The sequence below is a fragment of the Pseudophryne corroboree genome, chromosome 11, assembly GCF_028390025.1.
Source record: "Pseudophryne corroboree isolate aPseCor3 chromosome 11, aPseCor3.hap2, whole genome shotgun sequence".
Classification (NCBI taxonomy): domain Eukaryota; kingdom Metazoa; phylum Chordata; class Amphibia; order Anura; family Myobatrachidae; genus Pseudophryne; species Pseudophryne corroboree.
Window position 1 is genome coordinate 134,397,631 of NC_086454.1, and position 14,566 is coordinate 134,412,196.

General features: G+C 42.9%; 1 protein-coding gene across 3 annotated transcripts in view; it reads right to left on the reverse strand.

The window, feature by feature from the left end:
• The window catches only part of PPP2R5B (protein phosphatase 2 regulatory subunit B'beta), a 134,102-nt gene that overhangs the window by 61,743 nt on the left and 57,793 nt on the right, over positions 1-14,566 (reverse strand). For all 3 annotated transcript variants that reach the window (XM_063944833.1, XM_063944831.1, XM_063944832.1), the window contains exons 4-6: positions 10,347-10,448; positions 7,895-7,987; positions 4,128-4,258 (exon numbers count right to left, since the gene is read on the reverse strand). In XM_063944833.1, coding sequence (XP_063800903.1) covers positions 4,128-4,258; positions 7,895-7,987; positions 10,347-10,448 — 326 coding nt within the window. The remainder of the gene's footprint in view (positions 1-4,127; positions 4,259-7,894; positions 7,988-10,346; positions 10,449-14,566) is intronic.

Here is a 14,566-nt window from a genome sequence, read left to right on the forward strand (position 1 = left end):
TAATTAAAACTCCCTTCCTTCGAAGGAGTATCATCATTTCCGCCATTACCTTGGTAAAGACCCTCGGAGCCGTGGAGAGACCGAACGGCAACGTCTGGAATTGGTAATGACAATCTTGTACCACAAACCTGAGGTACTCCTGGTGAGGATGGTAAATGGGGACATGTAGGTAAGCATCCTTGATGTCCAGCGATACCATGTAATCTCCCTCGTCCAGGCTTGCAATAAGTGCCCTGAGCGATTCCATCTTGAACTTGAATTTTTTGATATATGTGTTCAAGGATTTCAAATTTAAAATGGGTCTCACCGAACCGCTCCGGTTTCGGTACCACAAACATTGTGGAATAGTAACCCCTTCCTTGTTGAAGTAGGGGCACCTTTACTATCACTTGTTGTGAATACAGCTTTTGAATTGCCTGTAACACTGCCTCCCAGCCTGAGGGAGTGGTTGGCAAGGCAGATTTGAGGAAACGGCGGGGGGGGGGGGGGACGTCTCGAATTCCAGTTTGTACCCCTGAGATACTATTTGAAGGATCCAGGGATCCACCCGTGAGCGAGCCCACTGATTGCTGAAATGCTTGAGACGGGCCCCCACCGTACCTGGCTCTGCCTGTGGAGCCCCAGCGTCATGCTGTGGACTTAGAGGAAGCGGGGGAGGACTTTTGCTCCTGGGAACTGGCTGTATGCTGCAGCTTTTTCCCTCTACCTCTGCCTCTGGGCAGAAAGGACGCGCCTTTAACCTGCTTGCCCCTATTGGGCCGAAAGGACTGTACCTGATAATACGGTGCTTTCTTTGGTTGTGAGGGAACATGGGGCAAAAATGTAGACTTCCCAGCTGTTGCTGTGGAAACGAGGTCCGAGAGACCATCCCCGAACAATTCCTCACCCTTATAAGGCAGAACTTCCATGTGTCGTTTGGAATCTGCATCACCTGTCCACTGCCGAGTCCATAACCCTCTCCTGGCAGAAATGGACATTGCACTAATTTTGGATGCCAGCCGGCAAATATCCCTCTGTGCATCCCTCATGTATAAAAGTGCGTCTTTTATATGCTCTACGTTCAGCAAAATAGTGTCCCTGTCTAGGGTATCTATATTTCCTGACAGGGAATCTGACCACGCAGCAGCAGCGCTGCACATCCAGGCTGAAGCTATAGCCGGTCTCAGTATCACACCTGTGTGTGTATATATAGATTTCAGGATAGCCTCCTGCTTTCTATCAGCAGATTCCTTCAGGGCGGCCGTATCCGGAGACGGTAGTGCCACCTTCTTTGACAAGCGTGTGAGCGCTTTATCCACCCTAGGGGATGTTTCCCAGCGTGACCTATCCTCTGGCGGGAAAGGGTACGCCATTAGTAACCTCTTAGAAATTACCATCTTTTTATCAGGGGAAGCCCACGCTTCTTTACACACTTCATTTAACTCTTCAGATGGAGGAAAAGCTACTGGTAGTTTTTTCTCTCCAAACATTATACCCTTTTTTGTGGTACCGGGGGTAACATCAGAAATGTGCAACACATTTTTCATTGCCTCAATCATGTAACGTGTAGCCCTACTGGAAGTTACATTAGTCTCTTCGTCGTCGACACTGGAGTCAGTATCTGTGTCGACATCTGTGTCAACCATCTGAGGTAGCGGGCGTTTTAGAGCCCCTGATGGTTTTTGAGACGCCTGGGCAGGCACAGGCTGAGAAGCCGGCTGTCCCACATTAGGTATGTCGTCAAACCTTTTATGTAAGGAGTCGACACTATCACGTAATTCCTTCCACAGCACCATCCACTCAGGTGTCGACCCCGCAGGGGGTGACATCACATTTACAGGCATCTGCTCCGCCTCCACATAAGCCTCCTCATCAAACATGTCGACACAGCCGTACCGACACACCGCAAACACACAGGGAATGCTCTGACAGAGGACAGGACCCCACAAAGCCCTTTGGAGAGACAGAGAGAGAGTATGCCAGCACACACCAGAGCGCTATATAACACTGGGATCCCACTATCAATGAGTGTTTTCCCTATAGCTGCTTTTTTATATATATTACATATATATATATATATATATATAACTATACTGCGCCTAAATTTAGTGCCTCCCCTCTCTTTTTTACCCTTCTGTAGTATTCTCAGACTGCAGGGGAGAGCCAGGGAGCTTCCTTCCAGCGGAACTGTGAGGGAAAAATGGCGCCAGTGTGCTGAGGGAGAAGCCACGCCCCCTTTTCGGCTGACTTTCTCCCGCTTTTTCTGTGATACTGGCAGGGGTAATTTTACATCTATATAGCCTCTGGGACTATATATGATGTATATTTTGCCAGCCAAGGTGTTATTTATTGCCCTCAGGGCGCCCCCCCCCAGCGCCCTGCACCCATCAGTGACCGAAGTATGAGGTGTACATGAGGAGCAATGGCGCACAGCTGCAGTGCTGTGCGCTACCTTGGTGAAGACTGAAGTCTTCTGCCGCCGATTTTCCGGACCTTCTTCGTGCTTCTGGCTCTGTAAGGGGGGCGGCGGCGCGGCTCCGGGAACGAACACCAAGGTCGGGTCCTGCGGTCGATCGCTCTGGAGCTAATGGTGTCCAGTAGCCTAAGAAGCCCAAACTACCACCTGTTAGGTAGGTTCGCTTCTTCTCCCCTTAGTCCCTCGCTGCAGTGAGTCTGTTGCCAGCAGATCTCACTGAAAATAAAAAACCTAAATATACTTTCTTTCTAGGTGCTCAGGAGAGCCCCTAGTGTGCATCCAGCTCGGCCGGGCACAAGAATCTAACTGAGGTCTGGAGGAGGGTCTTAGTGGGAGGAGCCAGTGCACACCAGTAGTCTAAAAGCTTTCTTTATAGTTGTGCCCAGTCTCCTGCGGAGCCGCTAATCCCCATGGTCCTTACGGAGTCCCCAGCATCCACTTAGGACGTTAGAGAAAAATGATGAGCATATTTTCCTAATTTTGGGCTCTATTCAGGATGTTTATTTTCTCGCTAAAAGTGCAGAAATGAGTGTTTCTGCATTTTTAACATAACGCCGCTATAAAAAGGGTTAATGGAGAAGAGAACGCAATTATCTTCTCTGTTCCTACTCATCTCGCTGAATATCGTACAGTAGGGATCAATCTCTTGATCTCTATTGTGGTTTAACATTTTATGCTATTCACCATGCATCAAAATGTTAAACTTCCCAATAAAATTTTACTTTATATAATGCCATTTCAGAATGGGGTTATATAATGAAAATCCATAAATATGACGAAAAATGCACATGGACAGAGGGAAAAATGGACAGAGCGAAAAATTCCCATCAGTCTCTGCAGGATCTTGAAACGAGAGGCAAGTGTATGCTCATGCCCAAGCCTCCCAAAAGCTTCTAAATTGATTAAAATTAGAGATGAGCAGGTTCAGTTTTACTTGGATTTACTCAGGTATTTCGGGTTTTGCTTATTGGCTATCCAAAACGCGTGACATCCGTGATCCAATAAGATGCCGTTTCGAGCCCGGAGTAAATCCGAGTAAAACCGAACCCGCACATCTCTAATTAAAATGTGTATAAAACGCTTTATATTAGTCTATACACATTTATATGTGGTTGTTATATAAATTTTAGAGGCCCACCTGAGTGACTGAGCGGTGCATGTGCTGGCAATATGGTCTATACCGCAGAGGCCCACCTGTCCTAAGTGACTGAGCAGTGCGTATGCTGCAATATGGCCTATACCATAGAGGCCCACCTGTCCTAAGTGATTGAGTGGTGCATGTGCTGCAATATGGCTTACATCACAAAGGTCCACCTATCCTAAGTGACTGAGCGGTGCATGTGCTGGCAATATGGTCTACACCACAGAGGTCCACCTGTCCTAAGTGACTGAGCAGTGCGTATGCTGCAATATGGCCTATACCATAGAGGCCCACCTGTCCTAAGTGATTGAGTGGTGCATGTGCTGCAATATGGTCTACACCACAGAGGTCCACCTATCCTAAGTGACTGAGCGGTGCATGTGCTGGCAATATGGTCTACACCACAGAGGTCCACCTGTCCTAAGTGACTGAGCGGTGTATGTGATTTTATACCAATATGCCACCCAGCCATGTTACGGACTACTATGAATGCACAGAGAAAAGAGAAACCAATTTTGTTATAAACTGTACCTGAGAAAAATATTGTTGCACTGTTTTCTGATATATGCTCTGAGCCCCAGGAATTTTCCATAGACGCGATGCAGAATGGTTTTCAAATATTCCCGCTCACGGGGGTCCTCGCTATCAAACAGATCCAGGAGCTTCAAGAGCACAGATGATATTTCATGGGTGAAACATGGAAGAAATATAATACAGAGAATAAGAAGGTTATGTAATAGCTCCAGTCATTACAGAACCCTCGTGACTGTAGCAAGTTTACCAGCTAGATTTTATGTGCCAATAAGTTATAGGGCAAAACCAGCTGATTGTTGTTTAAAATGTAGCGCAAAATTCACCAAAATCTCATAAGTTCCATAATCTTTTAACCAAAAATTAAAATATTCTGGAAACTATCATATTCTAGGGTTGATAATGGTACCTAAAATGTAATTGTCTGCTTTTGTTTAAACAGCACCTCCACTTTTCCTTTTTAGAAGTATTAGTAAATCTACCCTATGGCCTAATTTTTCCAGGACAGAAGAAGAACAATCTGTGCAAGCTGCAAAGTTAGGAAATTATTTTACAAGAAAATAAATACTGTAATTAAGGTAATCTCCAATATTTGCAAAAATCTAATTATTCAGTCATGTATTATTGTTCTGTTTACACTTAGCAAAATCTAAAAAATGCTGCAAAGTAAGATGCTTTCAAGAAATAGAAACGTAAATAGTTTATTTTTTATCAATTAACAAAATGCAAAAGTGAATGAACAGAACAGCAATTGGAATCAAATCAATATTTGGGGTGACCACCCTTTGCCTTCAAAACAGCATCAATTCTTCTAGGTACACTTGCACACAATTTTTGAAAGTAGTAGCTTGTTCCAAACTAACCACAGATCATCTGAAGGATGTAGGCTTGCTCAAATCCCTCTGTCTCTCCATTTAATCCCAGACAGACTTGCTGTTGAGATCAGGGCTCTGTCAGGGCCATATCATCACTTCCAGGACTCTTTGTTCTTCTTTACACTGAAGATAGTGAAATTGTCTGTATGTTTGGGGTCATTGTCCTGCTGCAGGATAAATTTGGAGTCAGACACATTCCTGATGGTATTGCAAGATAGATAAGCACCTGCCCGTATTTTTCAGTATTGAGGAAACCATTAATGCCAACCAAATTCCCAACTCCATTTTCTAAAATGCAGCCCCAAACTTGCAAGACACCTACATCCTGCTTCACTGTTGCCTGCAGACACTCATTATTACACCGCTCTCATACCCTTTGAACTGATAAGGTTCTTTGGACTCATCAGTCTAAAGCACCTGCTGCCATTTTTCTGCACCCTAGTTCCTCTGTTTTCATGCATAGTTCAGTTGCTTGGCCTCATTTCTATGTTGCAGGTATGGCTTTTTAGCCACACTTTTTCCATGAAGACCATTTCTGGTTGTTGATGGGTGCACCTAGGTCCTACTGGTTTCTGCCAGTTCTGAGCTGATGGCGCTGCTGGACATCTTCCGATTTCGAAGGGAAGTAAGCATGATGTGTCTTTCATCTGATGCACTAAGTTTCCTTGGCCGACCACTGTGTCTACGGTCCTCAATGTTGCCCGCTTCTTTGTGCGTCAATGCTGAGAAATACAGGCAGGTACTTATTCATCATGCAATACCACCATAGGGAGAAGTCTGATGGCTCTAAATTTATTCTGTAGTAGAACAACAACCCCAAACATACAGACAATGTCATTAAGAATTATCTTCGGTGTAAAGAAGAACAAGGAGTCCTGGAAGTGATGACATGGCCTGCACAGAGCCCTGATCTCAACATCATCGAGTCTGTCTGGAATTATATGAAGAGACAGAAAGATTTGAACAAGCCTACATCCACAGAAGATTTGTGGTTAGTTCTCCAATATATTTGGAACAACCTCTGTGCAAAGTTCCTACAAAAACTGTGTGCAAGTGTACCTAGAGGAAATGATGCTGTTTTGAAGGCAAAGGGTGGTCACACCAAATACTGATTTTCTTAGGAGGTGTCTTCTATTCATTAAATTTGCATTTTGTTAATTGCTAAAAATAAACTATTAACACTTCTATTAAACTATTAACACTTCTATTTTTGAAAGCACTTACTACTTTGCAGATTTTTTTTCACACCTGCATAACACTATTGCATAGCACTCTGTGTGTGTGTGTGTATGTATGTATGTATGTATGTATGTATGTATGTATGTGTATATATATATATACCCACACACATACACACACTGTGTGTGTATATATATATATATATATATATATATATATATATATATATCTAGTCTTGCTAAAGTATTCACCCCCTTGGCTTTTTACCTATTTTGTTACATTGTATTTAAAAAAAAAAAATTAACTGAATTTTATGTGATGGATCTGCACAAAATATTCTTAGTGTTAAAAATAAGAAGGCACGTTTTGAGTTTGCCAAAAGGCATGTGGATGACTCCCCAAATGTATGGAGGAAGGTGCTCTGGTCAGATGAGACTAAAATTGAACTTTTCGGCCACCAAGGAAAATGCTATGTCTGGCGCAAACCCAACACATCCCATCACCCCAAGAACATCATCCCCACAGTGAAACATGGTATTGGCAGCATCATGCTGTGGGGATGTTTTTCAGCAGCAGGGACTGGGAAACTGTTTCGAGTTGAGGGAAAGATGGATGGTGCTAAATACAGGGATATTCTTGAGCAAAACCTGTTTCAGTCTGCCTGTGATTTGAGACTGGGACGGAGGTTCACCTTCCAGCAGGACAATGACCCGAAGCATACTGCTAAAGCAACACTCGAGTGGTTTAAGGGGAAACATTTAAATGTTTTGAAATGGCCTAGTCAAAGACCAGATCTCAATCCAATTGAGAATCTGTGATCAGACTTGAAGATTGCTGTTCACAAGCAGAAACCATCCAACATGAAGGAGCTGGAGCAGTTTTGCCTTGAGGAATGGGCAAAAATCCCAGTGGCAAGATGTGGCAAGCTCATAGAGACTTATCCAAAGCGACTTGCAGCTGTAATTGCAGCAAAAGGTGGCTATACAAAGTACTGACTTTAGGTGGGTGAATAGTTATGCACACTGAAGTTTTCTGTCATTTTGTCCTATTTGTTGTTTGCTTCACAATAAAAAAAAAAACTTTAAAAGTTGTAGTCATGTTCTGTGAATGAAATGATGCAAACCTTCAAACAATCCATTTTAATTCCAGGTTGAGAGGCAACAAAACATGAAAAATGCAAAATGGGGGGGGGGGGGGGTGGGGTTAATACTATAGCAAGGCACTGTATATATATATATATATATATATATATATATAAAAATATATATATATATATGAGAAAGAAAGACACACACACACACACACACACACACACACACACACACACACACACACACTAAATTGGGCCCTTATTTTTAATTAAGCAACTAAAAAGTCGCAGATAAAGCACCATGGAACTTGGCGTGAGAAAAAGCTGCAGCTGCTGCATCATAGCACTTGGTATACAGATTCAGACTCATTCACACAGATGTACACATGTCTCATTAAATTGATCATTGCAATTTAGCAAAGAAGTTTTGTTGCTTAGTGGTTTTATTTATACAAATAAAGAGTACATTTTAAGCAAGAAAGACGCTCACAGCAGACGAACTGCCTGGGATGTGGAACGCCAAGTGGGGCTGTTTGTCACGACTAAGGTACCAATAGCTATGAATAGGTGAGGTTTAATTATGGCCACCCTGTATCATGAGAACCATAAAGGGATGTACTCACCATGAGGACAAATTTCTGGTCCACATATCTCTTGGCCAGTGATGGCTGGAAATCTTGACTCTCCAGGAAGCGGAGGAAGAATTCATATACCAGCTATACATGTACATAAAGCAGAGTAAGAATCATAAAAATGGCACCAGCACAGATATGAAAAGGTATTGGAATAAGTTGAGGTAAATATTCATGTGGAAGGGATTAAATAGATGTAAAGTTACTTGAAAAGGTTCGTATGTATAAAATAAATATGCTTTTAGTGAAAGCTTTGCCAGGTAAATGATTCTACATAAGCAGTTACCATGGTAAATTCCTCCTTTATACATGTGCCAACCTCACCAAAAATCACTTAAAGGGACAGTTCATCTAAAATTCATATTCCCTGATCTTAAAGAACATGCAATAATATTCACAAGTATGGATCTATAAATTAAAGTACAGATGGAGCCACATCCGTGATGCGCACATGCCCCATTCACTAGAATGGGAAGCGTCTCTGTGCACTCTCGGCGTGACTAGGCGGACGGATCGCCTAGTTACGCCGGGAGTGCACGTATGCGATGGAGCCGCACTGGATGAGTGCGGCTTCATCTGTACATTTAAAAAACTTGAGATTTTCTTTATAGACCGTTTAAAAACAGAAAACCCCTAATTAATGGCCAATGAATAGTTGCCTAGTGTCTCTGGACTTTTAATAATTGTTCAAAGGTGTACAGCAATATCTTTACTTACCAGCGTAAAAGCCACTGCAGTGAAGGACTGTTACCACGTACCCACTGCTGGATTAAACCCTGTGGAGGCCCCTAGGCAGTCGAAATCTCAGGGGCCCCCCTCCCAAATGATCTCCTAATACGTTTTTAATTTTACCAACCAACAGTCTACGACCTGGAAACTGTACTGTGAATCTGATGTCTATGTTTTTATGTAGAGTCTTTAAAGTTTTAGTTTCGTTGATCATTTTTAAAAAAATTTTTGGAAACAATTTAAGAAAGCTTGACTGTAATTTTTTTTAAGATCAAATTAATATTATTTTAATCCATTGTCATGGGGCTCCTAAATGATGCAGAGCCCATAGGCCGGTGCCTATTCTGTCTATTTGGTGATCCGGCACTGCATGTACAAATATACTGTACTAGGCAGCCACTATTCTGCTTATACAACCCTGCAGTGCCTAAATGAATGCATTACTCATACAGTTGCTTCAGTAGGAAGCACACAGGCTAATCATCGTGCAAGACTTCCTCTAGAGACTGTATAAGAAGGCGCAGATTCTAATGTGCTGGGTGTCTTCACCAGGGACCCCCACAAGGGAGTTTGGAATTAGCTGCGCCCCCAACACTCAGGTCGTGACCCTCTGACCGGGTTTCTCAGTACTAGTGCCAGTGTACCATGGGTGGAAAGAGATAGCAGGAATCAGGATGGTACTGGATGCTGGATCACCAGGATGAAACCAGAATAATAGGAGCACCGTAATAGAACCGATGGTACAGGTTATTGGACTGGAACCAATGGAACAAGATATCAGACTAAAACCAATGGTACAAGATATCGGACTAGAACCTATGGCGCAGCATATCGGACTAGAACCTATGGCGCAGGATAATGGACTGGAAGAGAGTGCAGCAGGATGGTAATCTGCACTTGGAGTCACTAGGAAAGATAACAATCTGTAGGAGCTCCCTGCAATAGCAAACAGCTAGGCTGTGGACAACATTGCACTGGCACCTTCTGTCAGACAAGAAGTGTTTGTATGCTGGTCAGACTTCTCAGGCAAGAAACTCGGCAAAACAGGATATCCTGACCTGCAGGATATTAACAGATGCAACATGCTTGCTAAGGAGCGGAATCAGGAACAGGGTGACAGGTGAGTAACCCAGCGACAGCATAACTGGGACATTTTGTAACATTGTGTAGTGGACATGATATATGTAACCTCTACAAATGCACTAATGAGACCTTACTTCTGCCTATGATAAAATTAAGGACAGTAGTGTTGTATACTCATTATGGGTGTAGTATGGCTGACCGGCGGTCTCCTGACCGCCGGTCAGCTTACCGACGCCGGGATCCCGGCAGCATACCGACGCCGGGATCCCGGCAGGGAGGGGCGAGTGCAGCAAGCCCCTTGCGGGCTCGCTGCGCTCGCCACGCTGCGGGCTCGGTGGCGACCTGCGGTCGCCACGGGTTCTATTCCCACTCTATGGGTGTCGTGGACACCCACGAGTGGAAATAGTCCCTGTTGGTCGGCATGCCGACCATCGGGATACTGAGCCGGTGGGATGGTGGAGGAGGTCATGTGACTGTCGGTCAGCAGACCGCCGGTCACATGAATACCACCCCTCATTATAATGGTGGAAGCAATAAAGAGTAAATATTAATCTTATAATTATAGTATAATTACATGGGGGGGGGGGGGGGGATATTACTGAATGACAGCAATGTCCACCCTCTTTTTTACCTGAAGATGTGGCCAAGAAGGCTCAAAATTTGGCTCATCCTCTTCAGGGTCAAACTCTGGATTGTCAGTGGGAGGCAGCGTCCGAAATATATTCACAGAGATCTGTGGAAAAAAAATGCAGAAAATCAAATGAAGTAGAAACATAATGAGAAAGTCCACCATCTCACTGAAAGATCCTCGCTAAATGGACTTGTGACATATCATCTAAGCGAGACAGATGTGCTTCATATAGGCTTTTTATCACGTGTAGTAGGATCTGATAACATTGGGGTTTACCATTTCTAGTACAACCACTAATAAAAGTTCACAGTCACCTGCAAAGACTATTTCTGCTTTAGAGATGCCAACCTGACACCCTATTGCCCCAATTGTTGAGGTCTACCGCTCTCTAAGAAGCGGTTGACCAAGTGCCACCCGATGCCTCAAAAAAGCTCATGTAAGCATAATCTGAAAGGGCTTTCTCAGCTTCCACACTTTAATAATCCTGGTTCACAAGAAGCTATGTACATAGTTCCAGGTCCTCAAGACTTAAACTTAAGGCAGAAGTAATGTATAAACTGCTAATTACAGATAGGAGCAGAAGACTAGTTACTATGACTAACCTGATGTGTATGATGTCATGCAGTCGGGATCCAGACAGTCAGAAGACCAACAGTGGAATCCTGACGGATCTCGGAAAGTTTTTTCACCCTACCTTTAACCCTAACAAACCTCTCCTGTAGACTAACGCTAACCTCTACCTTCCGCAGCCTAATGCTAACCTCCCTCACCCCCGCAGCCTAACCCTAACCCTCCCCCTAGTGCCTAACCCTAACCCGATCAGAGCAGTAACCTCAGTCTGCATTATGGTGGCCAATCCCGGGATCGGCGGGATCCCGGGATTTAGGGCCAAAAGTGGCCGGGATTCAATCCCGGGATTGGAAGCTCCAATCCCGGGGATTGAGGGATCAGCGTTGAGCATCCACAGGATGCTCAGACGCTGCCCGGCTTCCTCTTTCCGGGTCCCCAGCGCAGTGTGAGAGGTCACGCTGCGCTGTCAGCGGCTCCCAGCAGCGATCAATGGATGTTCCCCTCCCGCTCGCCCTCGGTATATGGTAAATTATATGTGCTGGGCGGGCGGGGTGGGCGGGGTGGGTGGGGCGAGGGGGCGGCCACCTAGATAAAAGCCAATCCCGGGTATCCCGGGAATCCCGGAATTGGCCATTTTTCAATCCCGATACCCGGGATTGAAAAAATGGCCCGGGATTGGTTTCCCTAGTCTGCATTCTAACTTCACAAAATAAAACACTGTCATCCACTGTTCTTAACTTTACCCTTTTAGAAAGGATCAAGCAAATCATAAGCCTAGGCTTATTAGGCATTGTTTTATGGAAAACTCTTCTTTAGTTAGCTTCATGAATGTAACATAGTAACATAGTTAATGAGGTTGAAAAAAAGGCAAATTGCCCATCGAGATCAACCTGTATTATAATTCTTACCCTATTCTGAATTTCGCTAAAGTTTACTATAATGTTCTAGTTAAAGTGATGTTTTAAGACTAATTAACAACTATAATTTGTGCTCTTCCTAAAATATCATTATTTTAAATGCTATATTGTTGGATATTTGTTTCAGTAAGAAATTGAACTAAACCATTTTTAAATATATTTACCAAGTCCACCATTACTACCTTCACTAGCAGAGAGTTCCAAATCCCTAAAGCCCTTACTGTGAAGAACCCTTTCCTATGTTGGGTATGAAATTTTCTCTCCTCTAGCCTCAGAAGGTGACCGCGTATCCTGTGCAAAGTTCTCTCAATATGCAAATCACCTGATAGCTCCTTGTAATGTCCCTTTATATATTTGAAGATATATAGAATATCTCCTCTTAGATGCCTCTTTTCTAGTATATACATATTCAACCTAGTAAGCCTTTCCTCGTAATCCATTGCCCCTAATCTCTTAACCAATTTTGTACCTCGCCTCTGAACTCTTTCGAGTTCGAAGATACCTTTTTTTATAATGCAGTGCCCAGAACTGTACACAATATTCCAGGTGCAGCCGTACCAATGATATGTACAGTGGCAGGATCATACTCTCATCCCTTGTCTCAATTCCCCATGTCTCTCTAAGGAATCTATAACCTTTCCTTGAGTCCATCCTCTTTCCAACAAACAAATTAATTTAGTTGTTTTGTACACATTTCAAATTAAGAATGATTAAAACAGTATATTTTGAAAGACCATCTACAATCACCAGAGGCTGTTTAAAAGGGATCTGATCAAGATCCTGGTGGTTGAGATCCCAGCAGTCAAAATACCAATGCCGAGATCTCGACACTAATACATATACCTTCCCCTGTTGGGATTCAGAACGTCGGGATGCCGCAGAATCCCGACTGCCGGTATTCTCTACTGAACCCGTTTAAAAGATTGTCTTCAAGGATTTTATAGACGAGAATGCTAGTGTTAATAATTAAGAATGAAAAGTTCTAGGAATTCTTAAAGCTCTAGGAACATTATATTGAAAAACAACCGAATTCTGTTTCCTCAGTTTTTTGAATGTCTCAGTAAACTTAGGACCAAAATTATTGGAAGGTTGATGAAGCTAGATATTTCTAGGAGATATCAAAACTGTATTACCATCATTCAAAGTACAGGTTCTACAAAAATTATCTAGCCTGTTATTGAAGCGCATAAACCTCCCCCAGACTATCCTTCGTGAATGACCAATCTTCACCATCTCTTGTTGAGGAAGAATAATGGAGATTAGATAAAGTAGATGATTTGGGATGCATACCATAAACACGAAAGAAGCACATGCAGCGCAGCAAGCTGTCCACGGTTACCATCAGTGCCGCCTGTCTGGACTTCTCTGGAAACGGTAAGCCACAGCTACTCCAGAAGCTCTCTCAAGACGGCTACACACATAGCCGCAGATGGAGCCGCTGCAGTTCAAGCTCAATACATTGTTCAATAGTGTGTAGGAGGATCGAATAATATAGATGCCCCGGCCATCAGTATAACATCCTAGCGTTTAAAGGTGTCAGCGCTTTGGTTCCTCTACTAATTGAAGGGCAAGTATCCTCAACAAATTTTAATTGATCATACTAAATACCTGTGTACGGAGCATGGAATAAAAATATATTTTAAGGAGAAATATAACTATTTGTTACAAACTTCACCAATTTGAGGAACTTTTTGTTCTAACATCAAACAAAAGAAACATTACAACCAAATTGGTACTTTGTATTTGGTTATATTCAGTTCTATGGAACAATTAGATGAATTATAACCTTGAGGACTTCATTCAATCAAATACACTATTGTAATGTTTTTTAATGGTTATTTTTTATTGTGTATTTTGCTAAATATTTAATTGGTGATAAATGTGCCAAACATTAACTGTTTCATCTGTCTGTGGAAGTTTTTAGTTTTAATATTAAAAACACAATTAATTGGTAATACTCTAGTCTGTTGCGCTCTCCATTTTTTCTGTTGTTGTACTTCTACAGGGTTTGCTAATACCCTGTTCTTGTGAGAGCAGCGAACAGCACATCAACATAGGTTTTTTTACAGGCACTTTTATTCTCAATGGTTAGAATAAACATCTGGTAATGTCTGGGAGCAAATGACAATCAACCATTTGCTCCCAAAATCTGATTAAAGCCTTTGCATACATGTGAAACCCTGTAGTAAAAAGTCCCCTGAAATGTACATCCAAGGATTGTAGGGAACAGGTAGAGGACATAACTGCCAAGAAAGGGATTTCTGATTAACACCAGGTGAAATAAAGGCTTGATTTTATGTGTGTGCAAATGCGTATGGACACAGTGGGGGTAATTCTGAGTTGATCGCAGCAGGAATTTTGATAGAAGTTGGGCAAAACCATGTGCACTGCAGGGGAGGCAGATATATAACATGTGCAGAGAGAGTTAGATTTGGGTGTGGTATGTTCAATCTGCAATCTAAATTGCAGTGTAAAAATAAAGCAGCCAGTATTTACCCTGCACAGAAACAAAATAACCCACCCAAATCTAACTCTCTCTGCACATGTTAAATCTGCCTCCCCTGCAGTTCACATGGGCCCTCATTCCGAGTTGTTCGCTCGGTAAAAATCTTCGCATCGCAGCGATTTTCCGCTTAATGCGCATGCGCAATGTTCGCACTGCGACTGCGCCAAGTAAATTTGCTATGCACTTAGTAATTTTACTCACGGCTTTTTCATCGTTCTGACGATCGT